General features: G+C 42.4%; 1 protein-coding gene across 1 annotated transcript in view; it reads left to right on the top strand.

Moving 5' to 3' along the window:
- The window catches only part of PAK2 (p21 (RAC1) activated kinase 2), an 81,289-nt gene extending 57,326 nt beyond the window's left edge, over positions 1-23,963 (top strand). Inside the window, exons 10-15 of the mRNA XM_088466635.1 lie at positions 1,058-1,170; positions 8,925-9,042; positions 9,679-9,778; positions 10,493-10,689; positions 11,014-11,151; positions 20,132-23,963. Of these exons, the coding sequence (XP_088322761.1) occupies positions 1,058-1,170; positions 8,925-9,042; positions 9,679-9,778; positions 10,493-10,689; positions 11,014-11,151; positions 20,132-20,218 (753 nt within the window). The 3' untranslated portion in view covers positions 20,219-23,963. The remainder of the gene's footprint in view (positions 1-1,057; positions 1,171-8,924; positions 9,043-9,678; positions 9,779-10,492; positions 10,690-11,013; positions 11,152-20,131) is intronic.
- The last annotated feature ends 454 nt before the right edge of the window (positions 23,964-24,417 follow it).

Below are 24,417 nucleotides of genomic sequence, written 5' to 3'. Positions count from 1 at the left end.
GTTACTATACTTACCCAATTCTTGTCGGGATCCTGTGCATCGGGATGCCGCTCTCAGTATATTGATAACAGGCATCTCGACTGCCGGGATTTCATACCCATTCCCCACAGGACATCTAGAGAGGTCTCTTGGAGTCCATGCCTTGACGGGTCAGAGCTGTTTTGGCGACGCCTGTGGGACCTACACAATTTTAGGCAGGTCGATGAATCATTTTTTGTATATTGTGTTGTAATGGATCCATATGGTCTATTCTGCAAATAATACTAATTGTAGCTGATAAATCTCAGTGTGAGAACCCTTTCAGTTTACAGGACAAGTACAGTATGCATACCAATTCACCTATGTCCATTGTATCATCCTTGACTTGATGTGCCGTAATCCCAGATAAAAGTAATCTGCAACTACCTATGTAGAACAAAATAATAAAATAGCTCTGGCTAGGATGGGGGAGAAGCACGCTGGTAAAATGGTTTAACCATATTCTCTGAGCGCTGTGACCAGTGATGGGCAACAGCCAGCCCTAGCCCTCTGAGCCTTCTCCTGTGGCCTCCAGCTCCTTGCTGCTTCATTATCAGATTTGTTTGCCATAGCTGGTAATTACTCTTGCTCAAAAATCCTGCTGATATATTACAGTTGGGTAATTTTTTTCTCTACAGTCTGTGTGTGTCCTTTCATTTGTTTAATATTTTTTTACAGGTGGACTATAAGTGCCAGCAGGCCCTTGATGCACAGGCATCAAGGACCTGCTGAATAAAGTCTCTGAATAAATGTATTGGTTAAATGATTACTGAGGTTAAGGTTAATGCGCAGCCCTTTTGAAAGATAAAGGGTCGCCCAGTGTGGCCCCTGGAGTGTATCAGTATCTGGGTTCCTGTTGCTGGTTTAGGCCTTACCACAACAGACAGAGGACTGAGAAGTTTATACAGAGTCTGGAATAATTGTCAAAGACTGAACACATCAGTCGTGATAATATTATATAGAAATAGGTCATGATCCCGTTGCATCACTCAAGGTAAAGATTCACCAGTAACATATTCCACGTTTTGCCTTTCTACAGGTTGCAATTAAACAAATTAATCTACAGAAGCAGCCTAAGAAAGAGCTGATAATAAATGAGATCCTTGTGATGAAAGAGTTGAAGAACCCAAATATTGTGAACTTCTTGGACAGGTACCAAAGTAATTCATTTTCCTAACTTGGATGACTGGGTGGTAGGAAATGCAAGGCCACAGAGACAGGATGCTGTAAAAGGATTGCAGCTTAGAGTGTACCTTGGTGCAAGAGTAGGTGGTATTGTGGGGACAGAGAATTAGTGAGCGACTGCTGTGACAATCACTGACCGAGCCATTGGCACCAAAGGCAGAAGGATTTTATATAGGCCGTGTAACACAAGGCGGTATCTAATATTTTAGTATACAGGGCTAGGAAGAAAACCTTCCCTGGTTGTATTGACAGCAGTGTCCCTTCTGACTATATAGTTGCTAAGATGGAGCAGTGAGGATGGTAGCTTTCTCTATCCATGTTTGATGTGGGTGAAGTTTGTTATACTGTGGAAACTAGTGCCCTATACTGTAAGGTCAGACTGGTGGGTACATTAACTAAAGTAAGAGTTTTTAGGAGTGAGCTTTAGAAGAGATGTTGCCCATAGCAACCAATCAGATTCTACTTAACATTTAACTAGCACCTTCTAGAAGATAATAGCTAGAATCGGATAGGTTGCTATGGGCAACATGTCTTCTAAAACTTGCTTCTAAAAACTCACTTTAGTAAATTTACCTCAAAGAGTTTTGTCAGTTGCTTATAAATTTTCTCACCACCAAACTAGTACAGGTGGGAATAAGGTAGGTGTGAGAATGCATAGGTAGGAGTAGGGAGCTGTGAGGAGTATTAGTGTGGGTAGTACAGATGGGAGAAGGGTAGATCTAAGGAGTATTAGTGTGGGTAGTACAGGTCAGAGTAGGGTTGGTGTAAGGAATATTAGTGTGGGTAATACAGGGGGGAGTAGGGTTGGTGTAAGGAGCAATAGTGTGGGTAGTACAGGTGAGAGTAGGGTTGGTGTAAGGAGTATTAGTGTGTGTAGTATAGGTTGGAGTAGGGCAGATGTGAGGAGTATTAGTGTGGGAGTAGGGTAGGTGTGCGAGTGCATTAGTGTGGGTAGTATACAGTGCCTTGCAAAAGTATTCGCCCCCCCCCCCCCTTGGCTTTTTACCTTTTTTGTTACATTACAACCTGTAATTTATTTATTTTTTCAATCTGAATTTTAAGTGATGGATCTGCACAAAATAGTCTAATTTATTGAAGTGAAATGAGAAAAATATAAATAAGAAAGAATCTTTATAAATAAAAATCTGAAAATTGACATGTGCATATGTAATCACCCTCTTTGCTATGAAGCCCCTCAAAAGTTCTGGTGCAACCAATTACCTTCAGAAGTCACATAATTAGTGAAATGAAGTCCACCTGTGTGAAATCTCAGTGTCACATGATCTGTCAGTATAAACTCACCTTTTCTGAAAGGCCCCAGAGGCTGCAACACCACTAAGCAAGAGGCATCACACCATGAAGACCGAGGAGCTCTCCACACAAGTCAGGGACAAAGTTGTTGAGAAGAACAATTCTGGTTTGGGTTATAAAAAAAAAATATCCAAATCTTTGATGATCCCCCCAGAGCTCCATCAAATCCATCATCATCAAATGGAAAGAACATGGTACCACAACAAACCTGCCAAGAGAGGACCACCCACCAAAACTCAGACCAGGCAGAGACTGGTGTATCTGTGCATGTGACCACAATAAGCCGTACACTCCATAGAGCTGGGCTTTATAGAAGAGTGGCCAGAAAAAAGCCATTACTTAGTGATAAAAATAAGAATACAGGATTTGAGTTTGCCAAAAGGCATGTGGGCGACTCCCCAAATGTATGGAAGAAGGTGCTCTGGTCAGATAAGACTAAAATGTAACTTTTCGGCCACCAAGGAAAATGCTATGTCTGGCGCAAACCCAACACATCCCATCACCCCAAGAACACCAGCCCTACAGTGAAACATGGTGGTGGCAGCATCATGCTGTGGGGATGTTTTTCAGCAGCAGGGACTGGGACACTGATTAGAGTCAAGGGAAAGATGGATGGTGCTAAATACAGGGATATTCTTGAGCAAAACCTGTTTCAGTCTGCCTGTGATTTGAGACTGGGACGGAAGTTCACCTTCCAGCAGGACAATGACCCGAAGCATACTGCTAAAGCAACACACGAGTGGTTTAAGGGAAAACATTTAAATGTGTTGGAATGGCCTAGTCAAAGCCCAGATCTCAGTCCAATTGAGAATCTCTGGTCAGACTTGAAGACTGCTATTCATAAGTGGAAACCATCCAACATGAAGGAGCTGGAGCAGTTTTTCCTTGAGGAATGGGTAAAAATCCCAGGGGCAAGATGTGGCAAGCTCACAGAGACTTATCCAAAGCGACTTGCAACTGTAATTGCAGCAAAAGGTGGCTCGACAAAGTACTGACTTTAGGGGGATGAATAGTTATGTACGCTAAAGGTTTCTGTTATGTTGTCCTAAATGTTGATTGATTCACAATATAAAAAAAAAACACAACTTCACAGTTGTAGGCATGTTCTGTGAATTAAATGATGCACACTCTTCAAAAAATCTATTTTAATTCCATGTTGTGAGGCAACAAAACATGAAAAATGCAAAGGGGATGAATACTTTTGCAAGGCACTGTACGTGGGAATAGGGTAGATGTGAGGAGCAATTAGGGGTATGTTTACTAAAGTGAGGGTTTTTAGAAGTGGATATGTTGCCCATAGCAACCAATAATGGCTAGAATCTGGTTGCTATGGGCAACATCTTCACTTCTAAAAACTCTCACTGTAGTAAATGTACCCCTTAGTGTGGGAATAGGGTAGATGTAAGGGGTATTAGTGTGGGTAGTACAGGTGGGAGAAGGGAAGTGTGAGGATGCATTAGTGTGGTACTATAGATGGGAGTAGGGTAGATATGAGGAGTTTTAATTTGGGAATAGGGTAGTTGTGAGGAGTATTAGGTGGGAGTAGGGTAGGTATGTGAGTGCATTAGTGTGGGTAGTATAGGTGGGAATAGGTTAGGTGTGAGGGTTTGCGTAGTACAGGTGGGAGTAGGGTTGGTGTAAGGAGTCATTAGTGCAGTTAGTATAAGTAGGAGAGTAGGGAGGTGTAAGGGTGCATTAGTGTGGCTACTACATTAGTAGTATTAGTAGTACAGTTGGGAGTAGGGTAGATGTGTGTGCATAAGTGTGGATAGTATAGATGGGAGTAGGGTAGATGTGAGGAGTATTAGTGGGAATAGGGTAGTAAATGTGTGATTTAGCCCCGGAAACAAAACATTGATGTTGATCAATTATTTTTTATTTTATGTATTAGTAGTACAGATCGGAGTAGGGAAGGTGTGAGGGTGTATTAGTAGTAAAGGTCAGAGTAAGGTAGCTGTGAGGGTGTATTAGTAGTACAGATGGGAGTAGGGTAGCTGTGAGGGTGTATTAGTAGTACAGGTCAGAGTAAGCTATGTGTGAGGGTGTATTAGTAGTACAGGTCAGAGTAAGCTAGGTGTGAGGGTGTATTAGTAGTACAGGTCAGAGTAAGCTAGGTGTGAGGGTGTATTAGTAGTACAGGTCAGAGTAAGCTATGTGTGAGGGTGTATTAGTAGTATAGATGGGAGTAGGGTAGGTGTGAGGGTGTATTAGTAGTACAGATGGGTATAGGGAAGGTGTGAGGGTGTATTAGTAGTACAGATGGGAGTAGGGTAGCTGTGAGGGTGTATTAGTAGTACAGATGGGAGTAGGGTAGGTGTGAGGGTGTATTAGTAGTAGGGGTGTGCACCGGCCACTTTTCGTGTTTTGGATCTGGATCTTTCTTCGTGTTTTGGATCTGGATTGGTTTTGCCAAAACCACCCTTCCGTGTTTTGGGTTCTGGGTTTTGTGTTTTGGATCTGTATTTTTTTGAAAAAAAGCATAAAAACAGCTAAAATCACAGAATTTGTAGGTTTTTCTGCTCCTATGCTATTATTAACCTCAATAACCTTAATTTCCACTCATTTCCAGTCTATTCTGAACACCTCACACCTCACAATAGTGTTTTTATGTCCAAAAGGTTGCACCGAGGTAGCTGGATGACTATGCTAAGCGACACGAATGGGCGGCACAAACACGTGACCCATCTAGGCGTGAAACTGCAGTGGCAGACAGGATGGCAGTTTGAAAAACTAGGCCCCAAACTGTACATAATGCAAAGAAAAAAAAGAGGTTCAAGATGGAATTGTCCTTGGGCCCTCCCACCCACCCTTATGTTGTATAAACAGGACATGCACACTTTAACAAACCAATCATTTCAGCGCCAGGGTCTGCCACACAACTGTGGCTGAAATGATTGGTTCGTTTGGGCCCCCACAAAACAAGCTGGCAATTAATCTGTCCCTGCACAAACTGGCTCTACGGAGGCAAGATGTCATCCTCATCCTCCTCATCCACCGATTCCTCACCCTCTTCAGTGTGTACATCCTCATCCTCACAGAGTATTAATTCGTCCCCGCTGGAACCACAGGTCCCTCTGTATGTTCTGGAGGCTGGTCTCCCTGGAAGAGTTGATAATTAATTTTATGAACATAATCTTCTCCACATTTTGTGGAAGCAACCTCCTACGCCTTTCGCTGACAAGGTTCCCGGCTGCACTAAACACTCTTTCGGAGTACACACTGGAGGGGGGGCAACTCAGGTAAAATAGAGCCAGTTTGTACAGGGACCTCCAAATTGCTTCTTTTTCCTGCCAGTACAGGTACGGACTGTCTGACATGCCTACTTGGATGCTGTCACCGATGTAATCCTTTAACAGACAGACGCACGCTTGTCGCTGCTGCTTTAAGGATGCAGGTGCGGCTACAGCCCACACAATTCACAAAGACAGAAAAAAGAAGAATATTTTTATTGTTTGTGCAGCACACTTTGAGGGTGTCACCACCCTTTAACAGACAGACGCACGCTTGTCGCTGCTGCTTTGAGGATGCAAGTGCGGCTACATCGCACACAAGTCACAAACACATTCAAAAAATAGTTTTTTATTTTTTGGAGCACTTTGAGAGTTACACCACCCTTTAACAGACAGACGCACGCTTGTCGCTGCTGCTTTAAGGATGCAGGTGCGGCTACAGCCCACACATTTCACAAAGACCGAAAAAAAAAGAACAATATTTTAATTGTTTGTGTAGCACACTTTGAGGGTGTCACCACCCTTTAACAGACAGACACACGCTTGTCGCTGCTGCTTTGAGGATGCTGGTGGAATCTAGACGGGATTTGGAACCGAGGACACACTACCTCCATCAATTGTCTAAATCCCACTGCACTAATGGCGGATACCGGACGCACGTCTAACACCAACATAGCAGTCAAGGCCTCAGTTATACGTTTTGCTTCAGGATGACTGCTGTCGTACTTCATCCTCATCGCTAGGGACTGTTGGAGGGTGAATTGTTTAGTAAAAATAGTGATGTTCCTACTTCCTCTCTGGGATGATGAACAACTCCCAGCAGCAGCAACAGCACTAGGAGGGAGTGGTTCTTGATCTTTCCCTATTTTATTTTTATCGGAGAAAGTTTGGTCCTCCATTTACGTTATATTGATATATACGTGCGGCTAAAGCGCACACAAACACAGAAAATATTTTTTTATTTTTGCTGGAGAGTAGTGCACTTTGTGGGTTACACCACCCTTTAAGAAATGAGCCAGCCGGCCCTTTACTTATGACACAGGCGCACGCTTGGCACTACTTTGTTGATGCACGTGCGGCTACTGCGCACACAATTCACAAACACAGAAAATAATTTTTTTTTTGGTTTGGACTGGAGTGTACTTTCAGGGGTTACAGCACCCTTTAACGGTCAAGCCAGCCGGCCCTTTACTTATGACACAGGCGCACGCTTGGCACTACTTTGTTGATGCACGTGCGGCTACTGCGCACACAATTCACAAACACAGAAAATAATTTTTTTTTTGGTTTGGACTGGAGTGTACTTTCGGGGGTTACAGCACCCTTAACGGTCAAGCCAGCCGGCCCTTTACTTATGACACAGGCGCACGCTTGGCACTACTTTGTTGATGCACGTGCGGCTACTGCGCACACAATTCACAAACACAGAACAAATATAATTTTTTTAGCACTTGGGGGGAGCACCCCTGATGGACAGAGCACCCCCTGGACAACACTACAGCACCCCTTTAGGACTGGGACACTGCACAGGACTTTGGAGTGGACACAGTCCCTATGGAGAACTGACTGCACAACACAGTCCAGCCAGCCCCTATGGACTTTGAAGTAGTGGACACAGCCCCTATTAACAACAGCAGCACAACACAGCCAGCCCCTATGGACTTTGAAGTAGTGGACAACAGCAGCACTACACTACACTACACAGCCCTAACTCCCACCCTCCCTCTTCACTGTCCACAGCCGAGTGAGAAAATGGCGCCGACGCGGGTACCTTATATAGGATCCAAAACCCGCGAGACTCGGAAGGCGGGATGATGACGTTTTGCCTCGATTTCAGATCCGAGTCAGGTGGGAAAAGTCGAGCCTGACTCTGATCGGACTCTGATCGGGGGGGTTCGGATTTCAGAAATCCGAACCCGCTCACCCCTAATTAGTAGTCCAGGTCAGAGTAAGCTAGGTGAGTGTGTATTAGTAGTACAGGTCAGAGTAAGCTAGGTGTGAGGGTGTATTAGTAGTACAGGTCAGAGTAAGCTAGGTGTGAGGGTGTATTAGTAGTATAGATGGGTGTAGGGTAGGTGTGACGGTGTATTAGTAGTACAGATGGGAGTTGCATAGGTTCAAGGGGACATTAATGTGTCTTCTACGTGGGGGAGTAGGGTAGATGTGGAGGCATTTGTGTGGCTAGTACAGGTGGGAGGTCATTAGTGTGGGTAATACATCTGGGAGTAGGGTAGGTGTGAGGGCATTAGTTATGGTACTACAGCTGGGAGTAGAGCATTAGTTAGGGTAGTACAGCTGGGACTAGGGTAGGAGTTTGGGTAGTGTGGGTACTACATCTGGGAGTAGGGTAGGTGTAAAAGTATTAGTTATGGTACTACAGCTGGGAGTAGAGCATTAGTTTAGGTAGTACATCTGGGAGTAGGGTACGTGTGAGGGCAATAGTTTGGGTAGTACATCTGGGAGTAGGGTAGGCGTGAGGGCAGTAGTTTGGGTCGTACAGCTGGGAGTAGGGTAGGGGTTTGGGTAGTACAGCTGGGAGTAGGGTAGGGGTTTGGGTAGTACAGCTGGGAGTAGGGTAGGTGTAAGGGCATTAGTTATGGTACTACAGCTGGGAGTAGAGCATTAGTTTGGGTAGTACATCTGGGAGTAGGGTAGGTGTGAGGGCATTAGTTTGGGTAGTACAGCTGGGGAGTGAGGTATTAGTGAGGGCATTAGTAAGGGTAGTACAGCTGGGATTAGGGTAAAATCTTATAAAGAGATGTTTTTGTGTGGGGATAAAAGCCAGATGGTTTCTTATAGATGGGTCGCAGCACAGGAGAGGGGTACTGCATGTTGGGGTGTTCAACTAACTTAATAATATAAGGAAATATTATTATTCTACATTTTTCACGCCCTTCTATTACTAATATTAGATGTCGATTTACAGCTTTATTAGTATTCAAACAGTGTTTACTGGGGTATGTTGCTACCTCTAGTACCTAGATACAGCTGGTTTTCAGTTATTCCAATGAATATTGTTATGCACATATATTCTGTAATCTAATGAAAGCCAGTGAGTTTCAGTACATGTGACTATTTTATCTATATGATCTAGAAGTATTTCATACACACATAAAAGCCTGGTCTCTCCCTATACACCCTTGCTTGCCATTGGCCACTCATACAGTGTGTTACCTGCAGCTTCCTGGTTGGAGATGAGCTGTTTGTGGTGATGGAATATCTGGCTGGAGGGTCTCTCACTGATGTGGTCACAGAAACCTGCATGGATGAAGCTCAGATAGCTGCTGTGTGTAGAGAGGTGAGTGCTGCCATCTGCTGGTTTATTGCTAAACATCTGCCTAGAACCAGTGACTGATATTAGATATATTAAAGAGTACGACAACATGGCCAAATTATATGGGTGATGATGTAAAGTTCAGTGGCTAATGGAGAGATGTAAAAAATAAACAGCACTATTTGACACTTACATTGGACCTCTGAAAGTAAATAGCGTGAGAAAAATTTGTCTTCTCTTATCTGCAAACATCTAACGATGCCGCCGTCGCCATACTGCTGTATGGCGACAGAAAATAATTGCACGTTATTAAAAAAAAAAAACAGGCTTATAATGTTTTTCACATACTGGCAGGACTACCTGTCATCATGTGCGCTAAAGTTTTCTCTCCCCCACTCCAGCGACCAAGATGTTAAAATATCTCGGTGTTATTGCTTTCTGCTTCACATTGATCAGAGAAAGCAGGATGAGCTTATAGCACAAGATAAGTGCCGGTATAATACATTTGCCCCTATAAGTATGATCTGTCATTTTTGTTCCAACATGTGGTTGTCACTTTTTAAAAAAAAAAAAAAAAAACAGCCTTTCATCCCCATGCAGTAATACAGTTGTCACATGATCTGCAAGCCAGTTGTAATGGATGTGTTTGTCTGATTTTAGTGCTTGCAAGCATTGGAATTCTTACACGCCAATCAGGTCATTCACAGAGACATTAAGAGTGACAATGTGCTCCTAGGAATGGACGGGTCGGTCAAACTCAGTGAGTGCTTTATTTATATTTGCCTAAATACATTTGTAACACAGGCTGCATGTTATGTTTCCAAATTGCGTTTCGAGCTCAGCTGCATTGAATTTTGCTTTCACTTACAGCTCAGGGGGAGTAAATTCATCTGGTGATAAAACATAAACCAGCTGGGCAGCATTTCTTTCTGCTTTAGGATTCTGTGTTGTTTTGTCACTCCCATCAGTTGAATAGGATCATACAGCTCTGGTAATCATGTGCTTTTCTTGCTACAATCCAGAGCTTTTTATAGATTAGCTAATTTGAGGGATAACTCACAGTTTAGTAAGATTATAGATAATTTGTATCAAAATATAACAGCAAAGTTACGGATCGATGCTCCAAAGTGCGTCATTGACTTGCTGAAGAGTTCTAGGTTTATTGAGATACCAAATACTATGTGATTAATATCAGGACAATTAAAAAAATGATGTTCTAGTGACAGAGACCAGTCGTTTAGCTTAGTGTATAATCTGACTTTTATTTTTGGGGTTTGGAATTTGTGTTGTATACTTTTTTATAGAAATGTGTGTAAAATGCATTTTCTTGTGCATCAAACCTCTATCTTGTTGTATAAATACTAGCGTTTGGCATTTGGATCTGGCACGATGTGTTCTATAGTTATGGTTGTTCTTTGCTTAATTGTGTTCATACTGCACCAGATGTAATTCTCCGCTCTGTCTCCTCTTGTAGCTGACTTTGGCTTCTGTGCTCAGATCACCCCTGAGCAGAGCAAACGTAGCACCATGGTGGGTACCCCATACTGGATGGCACCAGAGGTGGTGACCAGAAAAGCTTATGGTCCTAAGGTAGACATCTGGTCGCTTGGCATCATGGCTATTGAAATGGTGGAAGGCGAACCACCTTACCTCAATGAGAACCCTCTAAGGGTAAGTTCTCGACCTTGTACATTTAATGAGTAAGATCATGGCTGTGACTGATGAATACATTGTTCTGATGTTGTAGTTTAATTATTGCATTTGGCAGGGGATCTGTAAAACCTATAGCCTAGTAATTATTCCTCCACAAGTAATTAAGAATTTTACATTTACCTTTGCAGGTTGTATAGAACAGTCCAACAAAGCATTTAATAAGATATTAAATTATTAAAGAGAAATGATGGCATACACTTTCACAGTTCAGGGACAGGCTGAAATGTTTCCAAGTGCAATCTTGCTGGCTCACAGAGGGTCTCTCTCTCCGTCTTTATTCAGGCTTTGTATCTGATTGCTACTAACGGCACCCCGGAGCTGCAGAATCCTGAGAAGCTGTCTCCAATCTTCCGAGACTTCCTGAATCGTTCCTTGGAGATGGATGTAGAAAAGCGAGGATCAGCCAGACAGCTCCTACAGGTGGGTAGACATCTGACGTAAGTGAAAGGGAGTGTACAGAGAGTATCTAAAACCCCTTTCACACCGCCGAAACGTCCCGGGTTATTGCCGGTTTGGCTCCTTGTGAAAGGATCTTCGAAAAATAACACGGGTTGAGTGCCCCGCCAATGCAACCCAGGTAGCGAGCAGGGTTGGACACTATAACGACTTGGGTTACGGGGCGGTGTGAACGGGTTACCTGGGTCATCTCACCCGAGTCCCGATAGAAGCCGTATTAGCGGCACTTGGGGATGATGTCATCTTCAAGCGCCGGCAGAAAAGAAAACACTGGACTGTAAATGGGGCCAGCCCAGGAATAACCTGCGTCGCCAGGGCGGTGTGAATGGGGCCTGACCTGGGTTGGAACGGTTTTCCAAAACCTGGGTCGGTCCCAGGATTTTGGTGGAAAAGAGGTATAAATGTTCTCTGTTGTGGTAGGTGACCTGTGGCTCTCCAGCTGTTACATATATATAACTTGTACTAAGAGGATATAGGTAATAAACCTGGGGTAATAGCCCAGAATTCTTAGTACCTTCTAGATCTCTCGCTTAGTTTGCTAACTGGATTTCTGTTCTTTTTAATTCTTCACTGTTTTTTTTTATATTTTGTGGACACACGTATTACATCTATATCCTATGCAGAGCACTTTGTTATATCAGCATCCTTATGGTTATTGCTTGTCCTCATTCACCTGAACACGCACTATACAAAAGAATGTAGCATTAAAACGTTTACACTTACCAAGTCTCAGCTGATACATTGCCACGGGTTTTGTGTTGCAGACTCTGAGCAGCTTAGGACAGTCCAGGTAAAACTGTAGTTGAAATGACAACATGCTACTTTTATAGGTCCCACTTACCTATATGGAATTTGCCACATCCAGTTTACCTTCTTCATGTAAGCATGTTGGAAGTCGTTCCTATATCTGATAAAAGACATTCAGTTGATACACAGTAGCTATGTCCGGCATCCCTGGATGGTCCACCCTGTGCCAATCTATCATGTGACCACTCTGCTGTAACGTATGGATGGACCCATCCTGCCAGAAAGCTGGCCTATTTCTCTTGGCATGGGATCCATTCTGTTAGATATACAGTCAGGTGCATAAATATTGGGACATTGACAGAATTCTCATATTTTGGCCTCTGTTCACCACCACAATGGCTTTGAAATGAAACAAGATGTGTTTTAACTGCAGACTTTCAGATTTCATTTGAGGGTAATTACATCCAAATCAGGTGAACTGTGTAGGAATTACAGCGGTTTCTATATGTGCCTCCAACTTTTTAAGGGGCCAAAAGTAATGGGACTATCAACTCATAAGCTATTTCATGGACAGGTGTGGGCTATTCCCTCGTTATTTCATTATCAATTAAGCAGGTAAAAGGTCTGGAGTTGATTCTAGGTGTGACATTTGCATTTGGAATCAGTTGCTGTCGACTCTCAATATGAGATCCAAAGAGCTGTCACTATCAGTGAAGCAAGCCATCATTAGGCTGAAAAATCAAAACAAGCCCATCAGAGAGATAGCAAAAACATTAGGTATGGCCCAATCAACTGTTTGGAACATTCTTAAAAAGAAAGAACGCATAGGTGAGCTCAGCAACACCGAAAGACCCAGAAGACCACGGAAAACAACTGTGGTGGATGACAGAAGAATTATTTCCCTGGTGAAGAAAAACCCCTTCACAACAGTTGGCCAAATCAAGAACACTCTCCAGGAGGTAGGTGTATATGTGTCAAAGTCAACAATCAAGAGAAGACTTCACAAGAGTGAATATAGAGGGTTCACCACAAGATGTAAACCATTGGTGAGCCTCAAAAACAGGAAGACCAGATTAGAGTTTGCCAAACAACATCTAAAAAAGCCATTACAGTTCTGGAACAACATCCTATGGACAGATGAGACAAATTTCAACTTGTACCAGAGTGATGGGAAGAGAAAAGTATGGAGAAGGAAAGGAACTGCTCATGATCCAAAACATACCACCTCATCAGTGAAGCATGGTGGTGGTAGTGTCATGGTGTGGGCATGTATGGCTGCCAATGGAACTGGGTTCCCTTGTATTCATTGATGATGGGACTGCTGACAAAAGCAGCAGAATGAATTCTGAAGCGTTTCGGGCAATATTATATGCTCTTATTCAATCAAATGCTTCAGAACTCATTGGACGGCGCTTCACAGTGCAGATGGACAATGACCCGAAGCATACTGCAAAAGCAACCAAAGAGTTTTTTAAGGCTAAAAAGTGAAATGTTATGCAATAGCCAAGTCAATCCCCTGACCTGAATCCGATTGAGCATGCATTTCACTTGATGAAGACAAAACTGAAGGGAAAATGCCCCAAGAACAAGCAGGAACTGAAGACATTTGCAGTAGAGGCCTGGCACAGCATCACCAGGGATGAAACCCAGCGTCTGGTGATGTCTATGCATTCCAGACTTCAGGCTGTAATTGCCTGCAAAGCATTTGCAACAAAGTATTAAAAAGTGAAAGTTAGGGGGGGCGTGGCTTGGCGTCCATCAGGATCAGTCGTGTCTCCCTGCAGCTCCCGCCTGATAGCCAATATATAGAAGCCCAAAACTGCTGGGGACAATTGACACCTGTCCCAGCCTCTGATATACCCCCTGCACCAACGGTGGCCGAGGTTACGGAGCCGGGGAGTAAATAATTCGCTCCCGCGGATTGTGGCCTGGACACTCGAGTGAAGCCGGGGCCTCAATTTTAAACCCGGTGCCCGGCGGACTGACTCCCGAGCTGCAGCGCTCCCTTACCTGGTGCGGTGCCTGTACCTCGCCTGTCCTCACCAGACTGTCTCTTCAGTGGCCCCTCCGACCCGCTCACGAGGCCAGCCGCGTCCTCAGCTGCAGAGCCGGCTCTGCTGCGATCCTCCGGTTACGTGTGAGGACCGCGAGGTTTGCCGCTCTGGACGATCTCGGCGGCTCCCGCTGTCTGGAACCACCGGCTCCTGTTGTTGATGGTTGAGTCCTCCTGTGTCCTTCCTGACGGATTTGCTGTGCAGCTCACCGGTGGCTGCTGTGACTTGGCCGCCCATGTGACATGCGGCTCTTGCCTGCTTCTCCTCACACCTGGTGACCCGTATTAGCGGGGATACTGTGGGATGCCCAGTCCACTAACGGGCACCCTGCCACCTCATAGATAATTATTAAATATTCCCATAATTCTCCCGGGGTCTCACTCCTAATAGGGGCTGAAGGGTGAGTTCTGTCGGCTGGACCGGGATCTCTGTTTTGCCCATGCTCCCTTTACATGTGCAGGGGCTACTATTGTAAAACACTATTACAAGCACCATTTTGAATCTTTTCCCCTGAGGACTGCACTCCTCTGTCCTGTATTGTATTTTTTCTATTGCTGCTGCATTTTTGATTACTGGAGTGGTTTTTGCTAAATCAACATACACTGGGTCAAATCCGCCCCGTGCAACTATTTAGGATCTTTATAGTTGAATAGTGGCCACTAATGTGACGCAGAATACTCTCACAGACATCATCCTGCCTATCTCTGAAGTGAGAAGCTCCCTGTTGGGTTTAATATCTTTGCTACTGCTGTTGCACTTGTTGAACACTGATTGTTGGAATAATTATTTCTAATCAGAAATCACTGAGAAGACTCCGTATTCTGCTGTTTCACTTATTTACCCCTGGAACATAGGACACTGGTGTTCTTGACCTATATCTGACCCCGGATGTCATAAGGGCCGTGGAAACTGTGGACGTTCTAGATATACACTCATGCTGTTCCTGGTGTAATATGTGATCCTCTGCTCCCCCCGCTTCTGAGCTACAAGCATAATCATTACTTTTCTCTATGTATCCACACATTGCTATATTATCCTTGTTTAACACGATACTATGAGCAGATCAGGAAATAGAACAAGAAAAACTGCCTCACAAGATATCTCACAACATTTCTCCCGTCGTGGGTCACAGACCTCAGTTACTTCACCTATTACCTCTATATCTCAACCAATGATGGATCCCATGTCAGCCCAGTCGACAAAAGAGGACATACAATCCCTTCAATCCATGATATTGGACCTTAAAACCTCATTCACGAATGCTCTTCAAACGGCTATTGGTGAATTGAAATCTGACATCGCCGATCTGGATTCTCGTACCTCCTTGTTGGAATAACAAGCAGACACCCATAGGAATTTCCAAGAAAAAACAGGCAACAACATGGATTGCCTACATAGCGAACTGGAGTTTCTCCGAGATAAGACGGAAGACCTCGAAAATCGCGAGAGACGGAACAACCTCCGAATCCGTAATATCCCGGAGGTCATTACAGCTTCCGACTTGGAATCCTATCTCAAGAGACTACTTATTTCAATAGCTCCTTCACTGACCGCTGAGTCCATACAGGTAGAGCGAGCTCATCGAGCATTTTCCCCTTTCTAGCGGACCCCAGAGTTTTGTTTTTTATTTGGCAATTATTTAAGTTGTTATTTGAAACCTTGTTGCGATGCCTTTAATAAGTTTATCCATTAACACAAAGGGTCTTAATACACCCCAAAAGCGCTCACATCTTCACAAGACCCTTCGTAAATTGAAAGGAGATATTATTTTCTTACAAGAGACCCACTTGAAAAATAACTCACACCCGTCACTATCCTCCAAAACTTTCCCAATGGTATGGTATTCCAACCACGCCTCCAAACGTAATGGCGTGGCAAGCTTGCTCAGAAAGTCCCTCCCTTTTCAATTTCTAGATTCCAGATGTGACTCTGAGGGCAGATATATTATTATACGAGGTAAGCTTGGACATGAGGAGATTACATTAGCTAACATATATGCCCCTAACACTGGCCAAACCAGATTCTTTCGTAAATTTTTTCATGATCTCAGTATTTATCATAAAGGTAAAACACTGGTAGGGGGAGATTTTAACATGACTCTCGCTCCTCACATGGACAAATCAGGCTCCCCCCCTCGTAGATACATATCAACCCCATCCTTAGCATTACAAAAAAATATAGCTGAAAATGGGCTTTTTGATGTATGGCGTTTTCTTAACCCCACCACCCGAGATTACACCTTTTACTCCATACCCCATGATGTATACTCCCGTATTGATTTATTTCTTTGTTGTGCCTCACTCTCACAGTCTGCAATTCACTCCAAGATAATTCCTAACACTTGGTCAGACCATTCAGTTTTGTCAGTAACATTTGACCTCTTAGAATCTAAGAATGGTAGGTCACCATGGAGACTCAACGAGACTTTACTAAAAATCCCCCAGTTTCAGGAACTGATAAAATCTAAAATTCAGGATTACTTCGTTCTTAATATACAGGGAGAGTGTACTATGTCGACGGTCTGGGAGGCCCATAAAGCAGTCATACGGGGATCGATTATTCAATATGCATCTCGTAGAAAAAGAGAACAGGAACAACAGATAGCTCACCTGACCAACTCCGTTGCAGATCTTGACAGAGAACACAAGCGCACTCACTCCAACACCACTCTTATCCAACTTTCTAAAGCAAGAGCTGAAATGCAATCTCTCCAAGCTGAAGAGGTCGAACGATCTCTGCGCTGGGCTAATCAAAATTTCTATGACAAAAGCAACAAGGCTCATACCTTGTTGGCCAATAAACTCTGCAATAAAAAAGCTGCCCAGGCCATCTACTCAATTAAAGACCCCACTGGTTGTTTGACCTATGACCCTAAATGTATCAACAAGGTTTTCTTGGATTACTATCGAGCTCTATATAATTTAAAACCACCTGTTGACCCATCCTCTCATGCCACTGAGTCCCAATTGTATCTAGATTCCTGTGCCCTCCCCCAAATTGATACATTTGCTCGTCAGCTGTTAAATAATGATATCTCAATTGAGGAAATTGAAGCTGCACTAAAAACCCAGAAACCATCTAAGGCCCCAGGCCCAGACGGATATTCAATGGCCTACTACAATACATTTGCCCCTCAGCTGTTACCATATATGGTTAAACTATTTAATGGAGTCATGAACGGAACCCCGTTCCACACTGATTCTTTGGCTTCTCGTATTATAGTTATCCCCAAACCCGGTAAAGACCCTTCCCTTTGTACCAATTATAGGCCCATCTCTTTAATAAACACTGATCTTAAATTATTTGCTAAGGTACTTGCTAGTAGATTAAATTCTGTATTAATGTCTTTAATCGACTCTGATCAAGTAGACTTTATGCCGGAACGTCAGGCCTCAGACAATACAAGACGCACTATCAATTTGATCCATCATATTAATGCCTCCAAAACACCTTCTATAGTCCTAGCACTCGACGCTGAGAAGGCGTTTGATCGCATTTCATGGCCCTTCTTATTCTCTACTCTCTCCTCATTTGGATTCAGGCTCCATTTTATCACGGCTATTAAAGCCCTCTATTCCTGTCCCTCTTCTATGGTTTTGACAAATGGGATCTGTTCCCCCCGATTCACCCTCAACAACGGCACATGACAAGGCTGCCCATTATCACCCCTTATATTTGCCCTATGCATCGAACCACTAGCAGCCCGTATTCGAGCTAATACTGATATACAGGGCATCACAGTTGGTCAAAACCATTACAAAATATCCCTTTTCGCGGATGATGTTCTCCTGACTCTTTCCTATCCGTTAATATCCCTTCCTAATCATCAAAAGGAGCTCTCCATTTACGGTTCCTTATCGGGGTACAAAATTAATAATTCTAAATCGGAAGCTTTTGCATTATATGTTTCTCCTCAAATGCAGGCCACGTTAACCTCTTCGTTTCCTTTTCTTTGGAGGCCATCCGCTATAAAATATCTTAGGGTATTCATCACTAAAAAATACTCTTCTCTGTATCAGGCTAATTTTGTTCCTCTGATTAATAATTTGACACAGGAACTTCAGAACTGGGACCGGATGTATATCTCGTGGTTTGGTAGAATAAACGCTCTCAAAATTAACCTTCTCTCCCGTTTATTATATCTTTTCCAGACTCTTCCAATTTCAGTACCCCACGCAACCCTCATCTCTTTACAAAAACACTGTAACAGATTTGTATGGGCGAGTAGTAGACCCCGTATCAGGAGATCAATTCGTAGCAAAAGTACAATCACGGGAGGCTTGGGACTCCCTATTCTACAGTCTTACTATAAGGCATGTCATCTTAATCACATCCTGTCATGGCATTCTGACCCAGGAGTTAATAAGTGGGTTGATATTGAGAATTCCTTGACTCAAAGTGGTATGCTTAATACTTTGGTTTGGCTTCCTAAAAATTGTAGGCCGGCGTCAGTGTACTCAATCCCTACTATCAAATTTTCTCTCCAGCTATATGGGACAAAGTACGCACCACCTATGATCTTTCTCCCTATCCGTCCCCACTCACCCCAATTCCCCTCAGGATGGGATAGAAAAATGGCAGCTCCATGGCAGGCTCAAGGTGTAGACAGATTTATTCATATCAAAGGCAATTTTGCTCCTTCCTCATTCCAGGACTTCCAAGATCGCTTAAACCTCCCTTCCTCTTGCTTCTTCCAATATTTTCACATTATTAGTTTTATCTGCTCCCAATCTAAATCTCCTTCGCTGCGCAAACCTACCTCATTTGAACGTCTGTGTTTATATTCAATTGGGAGAAGAGGGAATGTCTCAATAATTTACAATTCAATTTTGGCCCCCGATCATCCTCCACGTGAACCGCACGAATTACTGTGGGAATCTGACTTGGCTATGAATATAGTTGAGGATCAATGGGAAGAAATTAGATTACGTACCGCCGAAGCTTCTATTAGTGTTTCAATACGTGAAACTTGCTATAAAGTATATACCCGTTGGTACTTAGTACCTACTAAACTCCATTCCATATTTCCTGCTACGTCCAAAATGTGTTGGAGACTTTGTGGTCAAGATGGGTCATTTTTCCACATTTGGTGGTCTTGTCCCTCTATCCGCCTTTTTTGGTCCCATGTTCGCCAATTGATTAATCAGACTCTTGGTACGGGATTTACATTAGATCCAATATCAGCTTTATTGAATGCACCACACATTGGTGTATCTAAAACCCAGGATAAACTGATTACACATATATGTAATGCCGCTAAAACCCTTATAGCCAAACACTGGAAAGACCACCGCCCACCCTCAAAAGATGCTCTTATTGCTAAAATTAACTATATTGCATCAATGGAATATATTTCCAGCTTACAAAATAATTCAGTAGCGAAATATCATCTGATTTGGTTACCATGGTTTCACTCTGACTCGTCCTGCTCCTGGAGTTCGTTGAATACTCTACCCTAAAACTCCCTTCCTTCCCTTCCCTCTGAATCCCCCCCCCCTCCCCTTTTTGTTTTGTTCTGTTCCTCCTTTTTTTTTCTTTCTATTTCTCTTTTTTGTTATAAAATACAACATTTTTGGGATGTTATGGCTAATAATAGTTAGTAAACTCTCGGTATTACTTGTGTTGATTTTGGCTAATTTATTAACTACCGAGTTGTTAATATCGATATTATTTACTTCTGTAAAAGTATACAGTTTGAATGTGTTCTAATTCATCACATATTCAAGACAATGTTTTGTTTGTTTGTTTTTCTTTATGCAAACTTATGTTTTCCAATAAAATATTTTGTTTAAAAAAAAAAAAAAAGTAAAAGTTAGATTTAGGATTGTTTAGTTTGTCCCATTACTTTTGGCCCCTTAAAAAGTGGGAGGCACATATAGAAACCGTTGTAATTCCTACACCGTTCACCTGATTTGGATGTGTAATTACCCTCAAATGAAATCTGAAAGTCTGCAGTTAAAGCACATCTTGTTTGTTTTATTTCAAAGCCATTGTGGTGGTGAATAGAGGCCAAAATATGAGAATTCTGTCAATGTCCCAATATTTATGCACCTGACTGTATATGTAAGGGGAAAGGTTCTGTTCTGCAAGACTGAGAATTACAAAGTGATTGTCTTTAATATATATTCTCCTTTTCCTTGCAGCACCCATTCTTGAAACTTGCTAAGCCACTGTCCAGCCTGACGCCTCTAATCCTGGCTGCAAAAGAAGCCATGAAGGGCAACCGCTAACATCCTATCAAGACCTTTTATGTAATTCTACCTTTGTCCTCTTAACCATCTTAACGTTCTATAAGAGCCACTCTAGCTCTGCTCACAGGCCACCCGAGAGGGGAATCCAGCAGCATTCTGTGAAGAGGCTGGGAATGTAGATGTTCTCTCCTTGCCGTGGCAGTGACCGTACTGGGAAGGATACAGCTCTCCCATGCTGTGTATCTTTTCCTCCTGGCAGAAAAATAAAACTGAGTTCTGTTTGTGGCCTTTGTCAAAGCCCTATATTTTAGGGGTTCGACTGCATTACGGGAATGACCTTACTTTGTGCATCTGTTCTATGCCCTCTGAGGACACCGCTTCTGTTCTCTGGCCTTTGCTTGATACTTGAATAACTCTCATGCCAGTGTCAGAGTCTCTCTGTCTCTCTCTATGCTGCCTCTTTATATATCACTCACTGTCCCTGTGCCTGGATTTACCATTACGTCTTAGGTGATTGGAAACGTGCCTCTGGCAGGGAAGGTGTTTGTATTCCTTGATGACTTTTGAACATGTCTTAACTCTTTCTAAAGTTTTTTGGTCAGTTTTACAGTAGGGAACGTGCTAAGGGTGATGGGAGAGTGAGGACTGCGCACGTACAATGTGCGCCATGCCATTTCAATGAACTAAATGATTATTCAGAATAACAGCAGCTTCTGTAGCTAATACAGCCTTGTTCCCATAATCTAAAAGTGCTCTTAACAATACACCCATGGGAAACTTACAGAATCATATAATTCTCTCTTTTTGTATCCTTGTGACTTTCATGTCAAGGGGAAGTAGTGCCAAAGTCACCATAGATCACTGCATGTTTCATTTTCTGTTTTATTCTCTTTTTTTTTTTTTTTTTAATACTTCTTGGTCATTTTTGCTACTTTGTGGGTTTATTTGGCAAATTCTATATGGGTTTACAAAAAAGTAAGTGCCTGGGTCAAGTCTGTTGTTGCTATAGAAAACCTGAGCCAGCAGTGTTCCTACACATGTAGAGCAGTTAGGTACTTCCTGCAGAAAACCTGGAAATGAAGCTGCCCATCCTGATTTGAATGGATAAGTCAGTTTTTTTGCAGCACAGTTATAGTATGTCCTAGAATCCCTTCTGCTTTCTTGCTAAAGCATTGGATTGCTGATAGTGTAGTAATGTCTTACATGTGCAGGAAGACCAGTCTTTAGTGAAATTAATTACCAACCGATCTTCTGTATATAGGAATTTCAACAGGGCCAATAGCTGTTGGTTTTTTATTCTTTGCTTAATTGGACAAAAGGGAATTCTAGTATCATGCTGAATGGCATTATATGTCCTGGTCCTTGTTAATCTTTTCTTGCCTCTTAATTGCTCCCATTCCACCCTGTTACACTATATCAGCAGGGAGCTCTATGTAGGTCTGTGGACATTTCATTGAAGGTCAACCTTGCCAATACCGTCAGGACTGGAAGCTGAACACCATATTATCCTCTTATGGAAGACCATAACCCCTCTATTGTGCCTTTAACTTCATAGAGATTGCAATTCTTTGTTTCTAGCTAATATGGTGGTTATATGACATAACATATCAGACAGATGGTGCAGTAAGTAACTGACTTGTTCTGTATCAGATTGTTGTGTTGGGGTCCTGTGTAGTTGCTGCTGCCAAGGGAATGACCCGTCCTACTAAATGCAATGATTTGTAGTTATCCTTGTTAGGTTTTTCACTGTCTAAGCTACTACTTTCAGCAGCCGATACTACGTCCCACAACTTTTATTTGCTGCTTGTTTTGTTGGTGTCACTTCTATTGTCTCCTTTCTGTACCCATGATGGGCTTGTTTATTGCAATGAACTGTTACATTCTAAGGACCTGTCCGTAAAAACATTCGCTCATCACCCTCATTGCGTTATAGTGAGTAGATACTTACACAACCACTCAGTAGGAAGTGAAGCCATTGTGTGAGCAGAACACATATCAAGAGAAGCCTTTCGCTAGAAACATCACTACAGCTGGCCAGTTACAAGGCAATACTGCCCAGCTATAGTATAATAAACCATTTCCTGTTAATGTAATCAGTGTGATATTTATTAGGCTACGTTCATCTTTTGGCTTGTGGGCGCGCACAGCATTATCATCTGATCTTACTGACCGAACTCTGTGGTCCGATAGTGGTCTGGATACTTGGCCTAAGCACCAAATGGCTGCATCTGAATGCGTTCTTGTGGGATTCTCAGCCCGTAGAATGGCATCCGTCCTCCATTATGTGCAGCTGGCGAGGACACGTTACTATTACAGGACTCTTTGCACAGAACCGTCACCTTGGTGCTGATGAGCGGAGATCAAGGGCTTCCCTAGTAAGAATTTCAGAATTATTTGCGTAAAATGCAGATAATCCGGTTAGGAATATATGTATATTTGTTGAAATGTTGTTGTTTTCTCTACTTCATTTTTGCCACAAAGTTCTGAACACTCAGTGTATACATAGGGAAATATCAGTGACACATTTGCTGAATCATGGTCCGCCATTTTTAAGTTTGGAATTTTTCCCTAATGCCAAAATATCCTCTTTCTCATCTTCCTCCTCCTCCTACATAACCAAGGAGTCTGTAAAATGAAAATGTAGATTGTTTTAATACTCTGAAGGGCTCTGTGTTCTGTGTTGCATTTCATTTTCTATGTCAAGATTTTCCATACATCTCTTAGGATTGACAGAGCGCCGGCCGGCAGTCCGTGATTACTGCTCAGTATAGAACATGCCGCATATGACGACATCATACTGTATCTGAATAAAGTGTGAAGATGGCTGTAATTATTTCAATGTAAAAGAAAAAAAAAAATTGTAATGCTTGTAAATAGCTAGGATTTAGTGGTTGAATAGGTGAATGGTTGTGTGTCCTTTTGTGAGTTTTTGTAGGACAATGCATTAACACGAACATAGGGCATTTCTCATATATGATTTCTTCCTATTGACAACACCCTGACTCCTCATTAACATTTGAGACTTGAAGGGAGATCTGGTTTTCAAAATGAATATATAAAGTTTATTTAGGGTTTAAAAAATAAAAGCTGTGGTGCCATTCCATTGAAACAAAGGTTCTAAAAAATAGTGTAAACACCCATAACTGCAGCTTATTTCAAAACGATTTGCGCTGCTCATTCAATGAAACCAATAGCATTTTGGGGCCGTCTTAGTCCCAACTACGCCACCAAGTCCTGCTGCCTCTGACCGCAAATAAATACAGTGCCCAAAACAAAGTTTCATCCATTTCTTATTAGCCATGAGATATGTGAGACTTCACAATGGTTAGTTGCAGCCAATTAAAACCAGTATTTGGCTCCTTCCTGTCAGAACACCTGAAACACTGTATATAGTTTGTATAGAGATCAATTGGGCTTCATGAAACTGCTACCAGCTCTACAGGCTACTGAACCTTGTTAATGCTAATAGCCCAATTAGAACGTTTGAGATTGCTTGAAATCCCTTTTTGGGGACATGTTATTTCTGTAGTTGGTAGAGTGGCCTCAGTTCAGTGTGAATCCACCTTTCCTATATTTTCCGGTGTCTCCGCCTCCTTGTAGCTTTTGCATGCAGATGTTTTATATTGGTTATTTTGTGGATTCATTTTCTGCAGTTCTTCCTTACCTGTCTTGTTTAATTTATCCCATCTTTTTTATTTAATTGTTAAGTTTTAAGGCAATAACTACTGAATCATTTGTGTGCGTCAACCTTGCTTGGAATAAACTTTTTGTTTTATTTTAATAATATATTTTCTGTTTTCATTTCGTTGATGCGGTCACAGCCTTAGAATGACTTATGATTAAAAGTCTTCCACTTGTACACATCTATATGAGATGCAGACACCTCTTATACGTTGTGTTTATGCCCATTAAATGACCAAGAGATTCTAGTAACATTGATCAATAAGATGTTGTCATCTAAGGCACAGGTTCTCAAACTCGACAATTGTCATAAACACTGGAAAATAGCCAAAAATGGTTGTTCAGACAAATTGGTTAAAATACACAAAATTAACCAATTTGAAAAAAAAAAAAAAAAAAAAATTTCCTTTTTTCAGTGTTGAAACCCATATGATCGACTGTCATTTGCTCTCATACATTACCAGGTTTTCATTCCAACCAGCCAGATTGGACAGATATCTAACAGAAAATTGTATAGTGGATGCCCAGCTTAAACCTTTCTAAAGGTTTTAAGGCTA

This window comes from Taudactylus pleione, unplaced genomic scaffold (genome assembly GCF_031769625.1).
Source record: "Taudactylus pleione unplaced genomic scaffold, aTauple2 ptg000066l, whole genome shotgun sequence".
NCBI lineage: Eukaryota > Metazoa > Chordata > Amphibia > Anura > Myobatrachidae > Taudactylus > Taudactylus pleione.
This window is presented reverse-complemented; position numbering and strand designations above follow the sequence as displayed.